This window comes from Scyliorhinus canicula, chromosome 10 (genome assembly GCF_902713615.1).
Source record: "Scyliorhinus canicula chromosome 10, sScyCan1.1, whole genome shotgun sequence".
NCBI lineage: Eukaryota > Metazoa > Chordata > Chondrichthyes > Carcharhiniformes > Scyliorhinidae > Scyliorhinus > Scyliorhinus canicula.
Genome location: NC_052155.1, coordinates 154,127,972 through 154,143,724, shown reverse-complemented (window position 1 = coordinate 154,143,724; position 15,753 = coordinate 154,127,972). Strand labels below are relative to the sequence as shown.

The window sequence follows — 15,753 nt, the reverse complement described above, 5'->3', positions numbered from 1 at the left end:
GATTAATACCTGAAAAAGAAGAATGTGCAGGGCCATGGAGAGAAGGTGGGGTAGTGGCACCCAATCAAATGCTACTTCAGAGAGTCAGCACTGATTAAAATGGGCAGAATGACCTTCTTCTTTACCGTAACCGTTCTCTGAACTAACTGTAGTACCTTCTGGGACAGAAGAACCATAACTCAGAACAGAAGGCAATTCATCTGTTGACCTTAATACTTGACTAAAACGCTGACCAAAACATCTGGGGCTGGATTCTCCAATAATGGGGCTATGTCCCCACACCAGCGAAAAACACTGTTGTTTCAGTCCGGACTTTCCTTAAGAAAGTCCTGAGCGATTCTCCTACCTGCATGGGGCTAGCAGATCCCCGGAGTGCCCCTCGCAGCTCTGGCTGTGGATACGGGGCCCCGCACTTCCGATCGGGAGTCTGCGCATGCGCACAGTGGCCGCCTGCAGTGGCCGCCCCGTGGGACATGACGGACTCGAACCACAGAGCGGAACCAAAAATGTAGGGCCCTACCCCCCCCCCCCCTCACCCCGAGATCGCACCCGCCCGCAGATCCGTGACGCCCGATGGCTCCCCAGCCCATCTATGAGCCCCCCCACCGCCGGTGAATGACCACCCCCCTCCCACCAGGACGGCTGCGGACTGAGTCCACAGCCGCCACCCAATGTTCCCGACAGCTGATAGGTGGTTAGAACCACACCATCGGAAACCTGGCCAGTTTTGCACGGAGAATCGAGGTGGGGGGTGGGGGGGGGGCTCTGTCAATGGCCCCCTTCCCACGTAGTTCCCGTGCGAGAGACTCCCTAGCGATTCTCCGGGAGAATTGCGGGATCGACAACATTCCACATTTCCGGTTTGACGACCATTCTCCGCCCCCGTGCCAAACGCGATTTTCAGTGCGGAGGCTCGGAGAACCCAGCCCCAGATTTTGTTAAGAGCACATGATGTTCTGCTTGGGTAAACTGCAGATCCACTAACTTCCCAAAAATAATTTCCTCGTTGTGCTTCATGTCAAGTTTCATTTGTTGTCTTTTTTCATAGGTTTACTCAATAACTGAGGTATCTAACTAGAGAGTGCGCCTGAACTTATAAAGTGGCTTACTCCAGCTATTTTGCATGGAATTATAAGTCTCTTTAGTGACCTCAATATGTGTTGTCACTATAAACCAAAAGCAAGGAGTATTTTTATATACTTTAGCCTTGCTTTGTTCCTCACTATTCAGGTTAAAAAAGTTTCTTGAATCACTATCTGTCCTGCATGCTGATGAAGTATATGTACCATGTCGTACTGCAAAGTTAAAGGAGTCTACATCTAACACATTTATCAGAGAACTAAACTCCTTATGACCAATATAATTTATTCAGATGTATCATTATCTTCCTTCTCTTCCTCCAAATTATCTTCAGCACATGTCATTTCATTGGCCCTGCCTCTTCATTTTGGGCAGTTAGCCACATAGTACGTCTTACCTGAAGCACCTATTAACTGTCCTTTTGACATTACTGGTATATCCATTTGGCCATTATTATTATTTTTTTTATTTTGCTGCATTGGCCAGGTACCTGTACCTTCATTCTGCCTGTCTTTAATCCTTCTATTGTATTGAAGTCGGCATCCAATATCTTGACTATTTTGAAATCTGGGAATCATAGAGCCTTCTGTTCTTTGTATCACTGTGGAACATCTTTGTTCCATGAAGACGGGAGAATTGGTTATTCCCACAAAAATATCAAGGCAGTGGACATCGAATACAAAAGAGTTGTCTCCTCCGAGAATTGAACACCTGTTAGGACAAGTTGGTTGTCCTTATGAGACACCTAACACCAATCCAATAAGTTATACACCAAGACCAATCCAGGAATCCCCAAATTAAATTGTATCAATCTTTTATATAATCTGTTAAAATCCACGGTAGTTTTTAGAAAATCTTTGGTCATTCCATGGAAGAAAATAACAAACACTGACTATTCCTCATAAGCATTTAATGAATTATCCTTCTTATAGACACTCTAATAGAAGGTTCAAACCTTGATCGTTAACCAACTGACAGGCATCAATTTAGCAAAATACTGCCACTGCCTTCACTTCTTCTAGGAAGTGTCAATCTATGACCATGCTTTGTTACACTTTGGTAAGAACATCACCCATGTCCAAACATTCATTTCTTTCTTCCACTGATCATTTGGTTCAGACTCTGAGGACACTGCAATCACAGCCCAACAATTTACACTTGCTTTCTGCCTTTCCCACAATGGCCGCCAGGATTTTAGTTTGCTGTCTGAATGTTTTTTTTCTTAGTTCCCAACCCTCAGCTTTAGCCAACCATGCGCTGCTGCCATATTCTCCTCAAAAAGCCAGATGGTGAACAATAGAACTGGAGACTAATTTTGGACATTGTAGTAATCCACGGGAGGCAGGAGTTCCGTCACCACACCAATATTTATTTACAATAACAATATTACAGGAGCAGCTACAAACAGTGCTGCTAGCAGTCCAGTCAACTTAAGACTGCTCACAAAGCCTACACAGGTGATTATATGGGCCCCCTCAATGAGCTATCATTGAGGGAGCTCATACTCCAATTGGCCAACTAATAAAGCCAATTGGAGTTCATTACAGACATTTAACAAGCTTCTATTTGCAGAGATACACAGGTAATCTTGCAACAGACGCTCCCGAAGAATCCAGCCCATAGATTATAAATGGGCGGAGCTTGGCAACACATCTCAACCTGTACATATGAGGTGTTGAGTGGACAAACCAGCAAACCCTAAAGGGCCCACTGGATCCCACATGAAAAAGACCCTCAGCAAACTTCCAGTTTCAGCAGAAGAGCTGCAACAAACAATCCCAGCCTATTGCGAGTGCATTTGAGGACCTGCCCTCCGGGACCAACAACCGTAACAACCACACCTTCTCTATCCCCGCACCCCCCACCCCAAGACCTGACCTACTGGCCAAGTTCCTACTCTCTCCAAACAGCAAACTACGGAGGAGGCCCATTTGTTTGCTGGTGGTATTTTATCGAAGCCTAAACCAGCAGTTTGTCCGCAGTTGGAATTTCTTGGCCAATCTGTGGAGAATGGTTTTTGTGAGACAAGAACATCAAAGCTCCAGCACATTAACCCAATGCACCAACTGTTGGCTAAAATATTATATATTAGAGAAACCATCTATAATTTATCACTGTGCTATATAATGGGGAAAGTGAATAGAAAGTCACATCATGAATTTGATGTTAATTTAATAAAGCTAAAAAAAGTATTTGCAATGCAAGTTGTAAGTTAGAGCAAAAAGCCTTGTTGCATACATTTAGTAACTCTCAGGAGCCTCTTGTTGAGATGATTAAAAGCCTCCGAAAGGCTTTAGTGTATTATAGAAATGAACTTGTGCCCTTCTGAGTACTAAATTTCCTGACAGCTTCCAAAATACACACACATTTTCTTGTCTGAAAAGAGTTGTCTGTAAATTTTTAATGTGAAATCGTATAAAGCAGAAGAGAAAATTGAAAAGCCTTCTTTTGTTTGTTGTATTATTGAGCAAAATGTCTGAAATAACATTTAACTTCCTTTTTCACATCATGCCCAAAGCTATGCAAGGTAACTGTGAAGTATTTCGAATAGTTCCAGCACTTAAGTACTAACGCCACCTTCAGGATGCTGAAATATGTTCTTAATAATTAACATAGATTTGAGGCATTTAAACTTTTCAGCAATAAATGCATAATTGATGCCACTGAAGTTGGAGCATATCCTTCAAATCAAGGTCTTACATCAGCTATAAACCTACTTAGTCCTTGTACCACCAAAGAGTTGCCATAATTCAGAGTCAAGTAGTTTGCGGATTTTGACAGGTCAGGCCACTACAGTGTGTTAGTATTTTAATTCCCCATGTTGTCAAAGCTGTGTGACCTGTCACATGATTGCCGTTGGAGAAGAAGTGCAAATAAACCATAGGTTTCTACACAAGAGTAATCAAATCAACTTTCAAACTCTCAGAACAATGAGAAAAAGGAAATGAAAGAATGCAAGGAATACAATATAGTAATAATATTAATTTGTATTAATTTGTGGTTAGCATCAATGCTTCACAGCTCCAGTGGTCCCAGGTTCGATTCCCGGCTGGGTCACTGTCTGTGTGGAGTCTGCACGTCCTCCCCCTGTGTGCGTGGGTTTCCTCCGGGTGCTCCGGTTTCCTCCCACAGTCTAAAGATGTGCGGGTTAGGTGGATTGGCCATGATAAATTGCCCGTAGTGTAAGGTTAATGGGGGGATTGTTGGGTTACCGGGTATACAGGTTACGTGGGTTTAAGTAGGGTGATCATTGCTCAGCACAACATCGAGGGCCGAAGGGCCTGTTCTGTGCTGTACTGTTCTATGTTCTATTGTCACAAGTAGGCGTACATTTACACTGCAATGGAGTTACTGTGAAAAGCCCCCAGCTGCCACATTTCGGTTCGGGTACACAGAGGGAGAATTCAGAATGTCCAAATTACCTAACAGCATGATTTTTGGGACTTGTGGGAGGAAACCGGAGCACGCGGATGAAGCCCACGCCTCCACCCTATAACCCAGTAACCCCACCTGGACACTAAGGGCAATTTAGCAAGGCCAATCCACCTAACCCGCACATCGTTGGACTGTGGGAAGAAACCGGAGCACCCGGAGAAAACCCACGCAGACACAGGGAGAACGTGCAAACTCCACACAGACAGTGACCCAGGTCGGGAATCGAAGCTGGGATCCTGGAGCTGTGAAGCAACAGTGCTACCCACTGTGCTATCGTGCTGCCGACAAATAGGATTGATTGTTGTTGTTGGTTTCCAACGCTCCATACTTCCAGTTATTTAAATACACCTTCAAATCTTCAACTTTGATTTAATGAATGAAATTATCGCAAATATAACTGAAAAAGAAGCTAAATTTATTTGGGACATTTATATTTATGGTTGGAAATGACAGAGTTGATGAAGCTCAATTGTAAAATGAATGCAAAGAACAATAGATTTTAAAAGTGGAACCTAATGTGAAATCCACATTGAAAGCACAGTTACACTGAAATTTCTTTACACCGTGTTACAGACTAATGTCATTGCCTTTGCTTTTTTTCAGCTGGTCAATAACCCTTTGGCAAGTCAAGCAGCTGCAATGGGTTCCATAGCTGGTTCTCAGGCCTTCAACACAGCCCTCTCCAGCCTGCAAGGGATGACTTCTCAACTCGTAACAAACGCACAAGGCCAGGTTGGTCTACGTATTATATGTTGGTTACGCACAAAGCAAGCAGTGCTGGTCATGTTAAACAATCTCTGCTTTAAACACAATTTCCGAGAGTTTATTTTGGAGAGCACGTGTGAAAACATCCATGTTGATTTATTTTGTGATCATTAGATATAAAGAACATAGAAAGATAATATTGTGATTTTGTCCCATTTGATTTCGGTAGTTATTTCAGTATTTAAAAAAATATTGGCACATACGCATATACATATATAATATATATAAAGATGTGTGTGTGTCTTTTGAGAAAGATCTAATATAAGAAAAGGTGTACCTTGAGCAACAGTAAATTGCTGGCCTTGTCATATTTATTGGGCAGATATAGAATTGCACCACCAGTAATCAAAGAGTTGAACGATGAACCTTGTCAATGTGGAGCCTGATCTAATGAATCATCCAATCTCAGGTGCACACAACAGATATTGTAGGAAGATTGTCTCAACAGCATGCCAACCATGCCATCTTTTTGTAACCTGAATCTTTATTCTATATTAATTTCTGTTTGTAAGCTGTTGAAATATTACTGTGTTTGCATGTTCTGTTTAGAACAATTGAGCAGTTGTTTGTAGCCTGTGGCTCATTGTAGAGGACGTTGTCTGCTTTGCACTGACAACCTTTAAGTTTATAAGGTGCAGAATGCGCATCAATCATTTAGGATACATATTTTGCAGGTTTTGCGTTTGTTTTCCAAAGCAAGCAGAACCCTGAAGTATTCATCAGTAATTGTTAGAACACCATCTCCTGGAGGGTGAAACACTGATGGCTTGATCCCTCAACTCTTGTGTGAAAGTGGAGACAGTTTTTTGAGGTAGTTATTTAGTCACAACACCCAGATTTTGTTCCAAAAGATTGCTCTCTGCCATTGTCTGTGCATCTGACTAAAGATGCAAAAAAACGCAATTCCTCGCACGGTACTCGCACAATTCATGTAGAATGTAATAGAAACAAGATATTGTATCAGGGTTGCCAGATATTGTACTAAGGTTACCAGATTCTGGGATATGTTTATAGATTCTGAGCATATTTCATAGAATTAAGAGCGCTTAAGGCCATTCAGTCTATGCTGGCATTTATCTCCACACGAGCCTATTTCACTTGGTCCTTCTACTCCTTTCTCACTCTTGTACTTTTCGAGCTTCTGCTTGAAGGATTTGTGTCATTAACCTCAACTACTCCCATGTACTGACAAGATCTAACCACTCACTGGGTAAAGATATTTTTCTTGCACTTAGTACTGGATTTACTGGCGGTATCTTGTATTAATGGCCCCTCATTTTGGGCTCACCCACAAGTTGAAACATTTTCTCCACACCAACTTTATCAAACCCTTTCGATTTTTTGAAGATCTCTATTTGGTCCCCACTCACTCTTCCCTTTTTCTAGAATATTAAAGACTATTCAGTCTTTCTGAACAGTTGTTTCTGGTTGTTATTCTTGTAAAACATTTTGCACTTTCTCTAGTATCCTGATACCCCTTTCATAACATAAAGGCTACAACTGTACACAGTATTTCAAGTGTGCTTTAATCAAGATTCTGCACAAGTTCGGCATAATTTCCCGGCTTTTTAATTCTATTCTTCTGGAAATAGATCCCACTGCCTTGTTTGTATTTATTCTGGCCTTGTCCGCTTGCTTTACTACTTATATTGATTTGTAAATTTTTTCCGATGAATTCCTTTCCTCCAACATCCCATTTAGACTTCAGAGGAAGTTTTAACCATAAAGAAATGGGTGAATTGGGGCTGTTTGTTTAAAAAATTGAAGTCTCAAACTCAATTCCAACCCACCTCTGACGCATCTACTTCATGGTTTAATGAAGGTGGGGCTGGGTGGCCACCAGCCTGCTCCAAGAAGGTGGGTTGGTCAATTACATAGTATTTGTGAGGTTTTTTGCCTCATATTAACATGCCTTCCAGGTTTAGCCCTGGCCAGCCAGGTTTCTCAAGCCCTGGAATATCTGGCAGCTAAAAAGAGTCAAGGGCTGTTTTGTGGAAAAGATAAATGCCCTCGTAATTGGAAATTGGAATCCTTCTCCCTTGGGATCGGGCATCAGAACCCAAACCCTCTCTCCCGTACTCGATTCCTCCCCCTTCAAGGATTAGAAACCCCACCAGGGCTTGGTGACCATACCAAGCCCATCCCAACTGAACCAACCTCCCCAGAACTGGACAGCCCCCACCCCCAATCAAAAAGAATAATATGCAGGGAGATCCAAACATCTTGGTCTCAGGAACTAACCTTCTTTCTTTCCCCTCTGCCCTGCCACAGTCATGGTTGGGGGCGGGGGGAGGGAGGGGGGGGGGGGGGAGCAGGTTATTTAATGGAGGCAGTGAAGTGGCCAGAGACCCACTTCGCCTCTTTTCCGGAACAACCAGCAAATTGAGTGTCAGTTAGGCACTTAAATGGGCAGCGCTGGGCCTTCACTGGGTTAATGAACACTAGGGTAGAAGTCCTAACCATTTCAATTCTTCATTGCTTGGCAATGCTCCTGAGGAACTAGTGGCTGCTACTGGTACAACACACACCTGAGGCCTAGGATTACCAATGGACCCAGGCGCAGGAGTAATGGCCGGAGAAAAAGGTTGCAGAGTGAACTTTGCGGGAATGGGGAAGTGGATGTTCGCAGTAAGGGTAGGGTGTAAGCTCTCAGTGGTCACTCCTCCCTGATGCCAAGTCTTTCAATCAGACGCTTGAGTGATTGAATGAGGGACACCCCCCCCCCCCCACCCCCCACTTCATGAGCGCACAAACAACCCCATTAGGGTATGTTTTTTGAGTTTTCTGCATGGCAAGCCCCCACCCATTGCTGGGTGACTAGCAGTGGCAGAGGACTGAGGCCCTGAAGTGGGGAATAAATGCCCACTTAAGGCCTCAATTGGCCACAGGGTGGCAAGGTTATCCACAGGCCTTCCCACTACAGACTTAATGAGAGCAGGATCCCCACCAGCCACACCCCACCTGATTCTAAATTCCCCCACTGGGTGTTCCTCTCTCTCTCTCTCTTCTTCCCCCCCCCCCCCCCCCCCCCCCCCCCAAGCCACTAAACTCATGGCATTAAATTCCACCTTACATGCCAAGTTTTATGTCACCTTCATTTTCCACAAAATGCAGCATTTCGCACTAATGTGTATCGACATTAATTTGCTAATTTACAGACATCTTCTTAACTATATCTCCAATTTGGAGTCATCCACAAATTTTCAAATTGTACGTGGTAAACTTCCAGCCTTCCACCAATCTGAGTAACTACCTTAAACAACTACTTCCCATTTTCCGTTTTGTAACTAGTTTGCTAGATTCTGCTACCAATTGCTTAGCTCCACATATTCTTAGCCTATTCATGAATTTAGTATATGGTAAAATCAACGATATTACTTATACAATGATACCATGATTGTATTCTTCTTAAGTTCTTTGCTGTAAGCACGTTTTTGGCGATTATTTGCTAAATGTCAGCAAAGTGCCCTGACATTTTTACTGTGGGTAGGGCGAGGAGGCAGGCCCTGGGCGGGATTCTCCGTCCCGCCTCACCCGTTTTCTGGTATGGCGCACTCTCGCCGGCAGCGGGATTCTCTGTGCCGGAAGCCGGCCAATGGAAGGGATAGTGGGAGACTGGATCCTACAAGGTGAAGAATCAAAAACTGATTAGCATTGGGAAGAGTAAGGACAGACGCTGATTTTTAGGATCCATTGGTAATTTGATTCTAGGTCATGATGCCAATAAAAAGGTATTTAAAGGGCAGAGAGTGTGGTAAAAAAAAAACAGGATTGTGAAATTGGGATTGGGTTTGATAGCAAAATGGATGATGACAAATCAACAGTCTGCCAATTTTCTATTCCATTCTTTGAGTGAGGTGATCTCAAGGCGAGGAGTCCAAAATCAAGTCAATCATGATCACATAATTCAAGTAGCTTTAGTATATTACCTATGGCATGTAACAAAGAAATTAGGGAAATGAGCTTGTAGCTTAGAAATAACTTGTTTAGCCAGATGGCAGTTGTGAGAAGTCAATAAGAATGTGTCCTTCTCAAGGGGTAACTGTAAGAAATTAGAGTTTTAATCGTCCTAGAATCAGGAAGCGTAGAATTATGAACCCCAGAAGAAGACTGTTTCTCTTTCCCTCTCTCTTTCCAAAGAAACGATTCTGAACAACCATGGAGAAAGATAATAACCAATGAGAATGTTGCTTTCAGGGCACTCCGGGTAAAGGCCTCTAGGTTGACATTCCTGAGTTGATAAGGTGTGCCTTTTATCTATACAGGTGTCTGACAGGAGTTAGGAAATGGCTCCCAGAGTGACCTTTAATACCTGTCCTTCAGCCCTTGATTAGATGAGATTGAATAAGTGATTGACACGGGGTAAACCACCAGCCCCTAGAAATAAGGTATATTGACAGGTGCTCAGAAGAGCAGTGGGGAATCTTCTTCAGATGGAGAAAGACCAGTGAAGAGCTGCCTAACATTTTGGCTGGAGAGCTAAAGGTTCCTACCACCAGCGACAGAGATTGACACACTCTACATCATCCATCCATTCACCCTCTGGAGCCAGTAAACTGTTCTCACCTGCCACAGGTCATATACTTTACTGTTTATTTAGCTTGTGCCCCATTTATTTAGCTGATGCTTCTTAATAAACTAATTTATGAGCTCAAACCCACATGTTGTGTAATCTGTGACTCCCGAACGCAAATCATCCACCTACCTGTCCAAGTAACAACTATTCCTCACTACTCACTGTTTCCTGTCCTACTGGGGCTGGTTTAGTACACTGGGCTAAATCGCTGGCTTTTCATAGATTATCATAGAATTTACAGTGCAGAAGGAGGCCATTCGGCCCATCGAGTCTGCACCGGCCCTTGGAAAGAGCACCCTACCCAAGGTCAACACCTCCACCCTATCCCCATAACCCAGTAACCCCACCTAACACTAAGGCAATTTTGGACACTAAGGGCAATTTATCATGGCCAATCCACCTAACCTGCACATCTTTGGACTGTGGGAGGAAACCGGAGCACCCGGAGGAAACCAACGCACACACGGGGAGGATGTGCAGACTCTGCACAGACAGTGACACAAACCAGAATCGAACCTGGGACCCTGGAGCTGTGAAACAATTGTGCTATCCACAATGCTACCGTGCTGCCCAAAATTTAAAGCAGACCAAGGCAGGCCAGCAGCCCCGTTCAATTCCCGTACCAGCCTCCCCGAACAGGCGCCGGAATGTGGCGACTAGGGGCTTTTCACAGTAACTTCATTGAAGCCTACTCATGACAATAAGCGATTTTCATTTCATTTCATTTCAGCTGACTTTGTATCCATGCTGTTACAGCCCTCTTTATTCCATGCTTTCCTGAGAAGCCAAGTGTGGCACTTTGGGGCGGCATAGTGGTTCAATTCCGACTTTGGGTGACTGCCTGTGTGGAGTCTGCACGTTCTCCCGGTGTCTGCGTGGGTTTCCTCTGGGTTCTCTGGTTTCCTCCCACAGTGCAAAGATGTAAAGGTGAGGTGGATTGGTCATGCTAAATTGCCTTAGTGCCCAAAAGATTAGGTGGGGTTTGGGGGATAGGGTTAGGGTGTAGGCCTAGCTGGGTTGCTCTTTTAGAAGGCCGGTGCCAATTTAATGGGTCAAATTACCTCCTGCACTGTCGGGATTCTATGAAATACCTTTTTGAAGCTCATATATATTACATCAAAAGTAGACGTCTATGCAGGCGTCCCTTTATAAATCCACAACCATTCAATTGACTGTTAATTTAGCTCTGGATTATCATTTCAAAAAGTGTTCCCATCACCAAGGTTAAATTGAATGGCCTATAATTGCTGGGTTAACCCTTATACCTTCTTCCAAACAAAGATGCATCATTTACAATTCCCCAGAACTCTGGCAACATCCCTGTACTTAAGAACGATAGGAAATCTATGGCTAGTATCTCCACAGTTTCCACCTGTACTTCCCTCAGCATCCTAGCATATATTCCTTCCAGTCCTGGTGACCTACCTACTTTAATTACAGCTTACCTTTCCAATAGCACCTATTTATAAATTTTTAGCCCATCTAATGTCTCAACAACCTCCCCTTTCACTATGACTTTGGAAGCATCTTCTTCCTTGGTGAAGACAGACGTAAAATACTCATATAGTATCTCATGCATGCCCTTTGCCTCCATGTGTGCATCTCTTTTGTTCTTGTCCCAAAGCAGCCCCATCTTTCCTTTAATAACCTTTTTACTGTTTCAAGGGCTATTGAAGACTTTTGGATTCCATTTTACATTTGCTGCCAGTCTCTTCTCATCATCGTCATTTAGGTCAATGGAAAAGAAAATCGAGCAAACACGACTGCTGTGTTGCTCTGTCTTGTTTTTCTCTAACACCCAAGATCAATTTCACTCTCCTGTGTACAAATTGATAGCAACACAGTTTAAATAATCAATAAATAAAAGACCTGTACCTCTATTGCACCTTTTATAGCACTGGAGACCTCAAAGCACACTACGGCTTTAAGTACAGTCACCGTTGTAATGTTGGACATGCATCAGCCAGTTTGTACACAGCAAGTTCCTGCAATCAAATATGTGACAGTGACCAAATAATTGTGATGTTGATTCAGAGATAAATATTCACCAGGACACTGGGAATAACTACCTTGCTCTTCTTTGCAATTGTCATCATCATCATCAGCAGCAGCACCCTTTCATTCACATAAGATGGTGGGCGTGCAGTGAATCTATTGGGTTATAGTTTAATATGATGCACTTTTGCTGATGGCTGAAGAGACCATCCCATGAGAGGCAGGTAAGAATCATAGAATAGAATCCCTACAGTGCAGAAGAAGGCCATTCGGCCCATTGCGTCTGCGCTGGCCCTTGGAAAGAACACTCTGCTTACACCTTACTCTGGATACAAAGTCTGCCTCCACCCTATCCCTGAAACCCAGTAACCCCACCTAAACTTTTGGACACTAAGGGGCAATTTAGCATGGCTGACTCACCCAACCTGCACATCTTTGGACTGTGGGAGGAAACCGAAGCACCCGGAGGAAACCCACGCAGACACGGGGAGAATGTGCAGACTCCGCACAGACAGTGACCCAAGGCCAGTATTGAACCCGGATCCCTGGAGCTGTGCCACCGCGGTTATCAGGTGTTATGGTGGATTGTTGTTTTCAGTGTTTGGTGCCTGTTATCAAACTGATCGTCATGGCATGCCGGCCAACAAATTATATTAGAGAATCCTTCTATTGTTAGATAGTGTCTCCAAGCTGTGAAAATCAATGTTCACATCAAGCTTTCAAGCATTTTTGGAGTGGTGTTTTTGACGTCCTGTTGGTCTTCTGGTCCCACCTTAGCCACAATATAGAAAATTCTTGGACATGCATCCATTCTCAATCCTGCAAATGTGCACGATTCAGCAAAGTCACCTTTGCCTGGTGAGTGTTAGCATACTTGAAATAGTGCCATAGAATCCTTTATGTCCACCTGAAGGGTAGGCAGAGCCTCAGTTTGACACTGTATCTGAAATACTGCACCGGCGTGTCAGCTCTGATTTTTGTGTTAAGTGCTGAATGGGGCATGAATCTACGACCTTCTGGCTCAGGGGTGAGGATGCTACCAACTGAGCCATGGCTAACAAACCACTGCTACAGTTCAGTCAATAGGTTTGCAACATGAAATTCAATCCGTAATTAATTATTTAAGTAGCCAATAAATTAACTATTTATTGAACTCAGCTAGTGTTGTGAATAGCTGTTAAAACCAAGTCAGGATAACAACTATTTTAAAATTCAGTCAGAAACGTATTCAATTATTGAAGGCATTCAGTATTTCCTTTGTTCATCCAATTATTTTAGAAATTTGCTCAACAATTAAATATAGTCAGTATGGCAATTATTTTAATGGCCATTCTTTTCTCCACCCTGAAGAAATACACAGAACTTACAACCATGTCAATATTACCCTGCATTTGAGCAAATAGTCGAATGACATTTACTCACCCTGTTCCATTTTCCTTCCACCCCTTTTGCTTTGTCCACCTATCCTATCCAACCTTGAATGCTGGCACAGTTTTTGCCTTAACCATTAAAACCCTGAAATGAGATTCCACAGCCTCTCAACTATCTGTGCAAAGGAGATTCTTCTGTTACCTGTTCTAAATCTCATGCATTTAATCTTTTATCAATGGCCTATTCCTCTTGACACCTCCACGACTAGAAACAGTCCGCTTCTATGTACCATGTCCCGTTCTTTCATAATTATTTTTTAATTACAATTATAATTTACAGTGCAGAAGGAGGCAATCTGGCCTAACGAGTCTGCACTGGCCTTTGGAAAGAGCCCACACCTCCACCCTACACAGTCACCCCACCTCCCCTTTTTTTGGACACTAAGGACAAGTTAGCATGGCCAATCCACCTAATGTGCACATCTTTGGACTGTGGGAAGAAACCAGAGCACCCGTAGGAAACCCACGCAGACACGGGGAGAATGTGCAGACTCCGCATGGACAGTGACCCAAGCCGGGAATTGAACCTGGGACCCTAGGGCAGTGCGAACCACTGCGCTACCGCGCCGCTCAATGTGAAACATTTTATTCATACTAAACACTCACATTAATCTTTTAAACTCTGCCTACCTGGTGGAAATTGGTGAACAATTAAATTCACCCAATTAACGCCCACAAACATGCTTCTAGATTGATGTTTAAGGTACCCAGTGACAAACATTGGAGATTCTTCTTCAAGTGTGTAGATCGACTTCTCTGATGTCATTGGGCTCTGTAATGACTTAGGCCAGGCCTTTGAGATTGACCCAATCAGGGAACCCCTTTCTCTGTATATAACAGGGAGTGTCAGATCCTCTGCACTCCCGGTGTAGACAGCAAGCTGAATGCACCTGGTTGTTCAGCTGTTGGTTTTGTAAATAAAAAGGTTCTGGTGAAGGGACTTCTGCCTCCATGGACTTATTACAGGCTCCCACTACAATGTAACTCAGAACTGAAGAATGCTACCATAGATTTCCCCTAATCTGAACCTGGTCACAAGAGGATTGTGAGGGACATGAAGGGACAGTTTTACAATCCCAGACCAGATCCCAACAGTGGCTAGGATACTGGACAGAAACCCCAATATTTAATTTTAATTTTGTAAGAGTGTGGGGATAGGATACCTCACTTCAGGGGCGGGATTCTCCGTAGCCCTTCGTAACGCGGGTTGCCTGCGAAAAAAATCGGTGTTAATCACTCCGGCGCCGGGGCCTTCTTTAAGGCCGCTATTCTCCGTTCCCGGAGGGGCTAGCAGCTGACTGACGCGATACGCGTCAGTTTCACCAGCTGCGGAAGTGGTGAGACCCGGCGTTTTTTGGAGGATAAGGAGGAGAGAGACAGGGGGGGGTGTGTGTTCCGGCATTTGGGGGGGGGGGGGGGGGTGTGTGTTCCGGCATTTGGGGGGGGGGGTGTGTTCCGGCATTTGGGGGGGTGTGTTCCGGCATTTGGGGGGGGGGGGGTGGGGGGGTGTGTTCCGGCATTTGGGTGGGGGGGGGGTGGGGGGGTGTGTTCCGGCATTTGGGGGGGGGGGGTGTGTTCCGGCATTTGGGGGGGGGGGGGTGTTCCGGCATTTGGGGGGGGGGGGTGTGTGTTCCGGCATTTGGGGGGGGGGTTTGGGGGCAGCGGCGGGCAGAGAGGGGGGGCGACGGATGCCCGGGGCCAACGCACCGTCGCCCCCCCCTGTCCGCCGCTGCCCCCTACCCCAACCCCCCCCTCACCACCCTACCTCAACCCCCCCACCACCCCTACCTCAACCCCCCCCCCACCATCCCTACCTCAACCCCCCCTCACCACCCCTACCTCCCTCCCTCCCCACCACCCCTACCTCCCTCCCCACCACCCCTACCTCCCTCCCCACCACACCTACCCCCCTCCAACGTCGGGTCTCCCCCCCCCCCCCAACGTCGGGTCTCCCCCCCCCCCTCAACGCCGGGTCTCCCCCCCCCCCCTCAATGCCGGGTCCCCCCCCCCCTCAACGCCGGGTCCCCACCCCCCTCAACGCCGGGTCCCCCCCCTCAACGCCGGGTCCCCCCCCCTCAACGCCGGGTCCCCCCCCCCAACGCCGGGTCCCCCCCCTCAATGCCGGTACCCACACCCCGTCCCCCTCCCTCTGAAGGCCGGTACCCACACCCCACCCTCTCTCCTCCTCCCCCCCCTCTCCTCCTCCCCCCCTCTCTCCTCCTCCTCCCCCCCTCTCTCCTCCTCCTCCCCCCCTCTCTCCTCCTCCCCCCCCTTCCTTCCTCTGTTAGTGGGGGGGGGGGGGTGCGGCGTTAGTGGGGGTGTGGGGGTGCGGCGTTGGAGGGGGGTAGGGGTGGTGAAGGGGGTAGGGGTGGTGAAGGGAGGGGGTTGGGGTAGGGGCAGCTGCGTGCAGAGGGGGGGCGACGGTGCGTTGGCCTCGGGCATCCGTCGCCCCCCTCCTCTGCACGCCGCTGC

General features: G+C 45.8%; 1 protein-coding gene across 1 annotated transcript in view; it reads left to right on the top strand.

The window, feature by feature from the left end:
* The window catches only part of pou6f2 (POU class 6 homeobox 2), an 828,619-nt gene that overhangs the window by 676,205 nt on the left and 136,661 nt on the right, over positions 1-15,753 (top strand). The window contains 1 exon segment of the mRNA XM_038809943.1: positions 5,119-5,247. Coding sequence (XP_038665871.1) covers positions 5,119-5,247 — 129 coding nt within the window.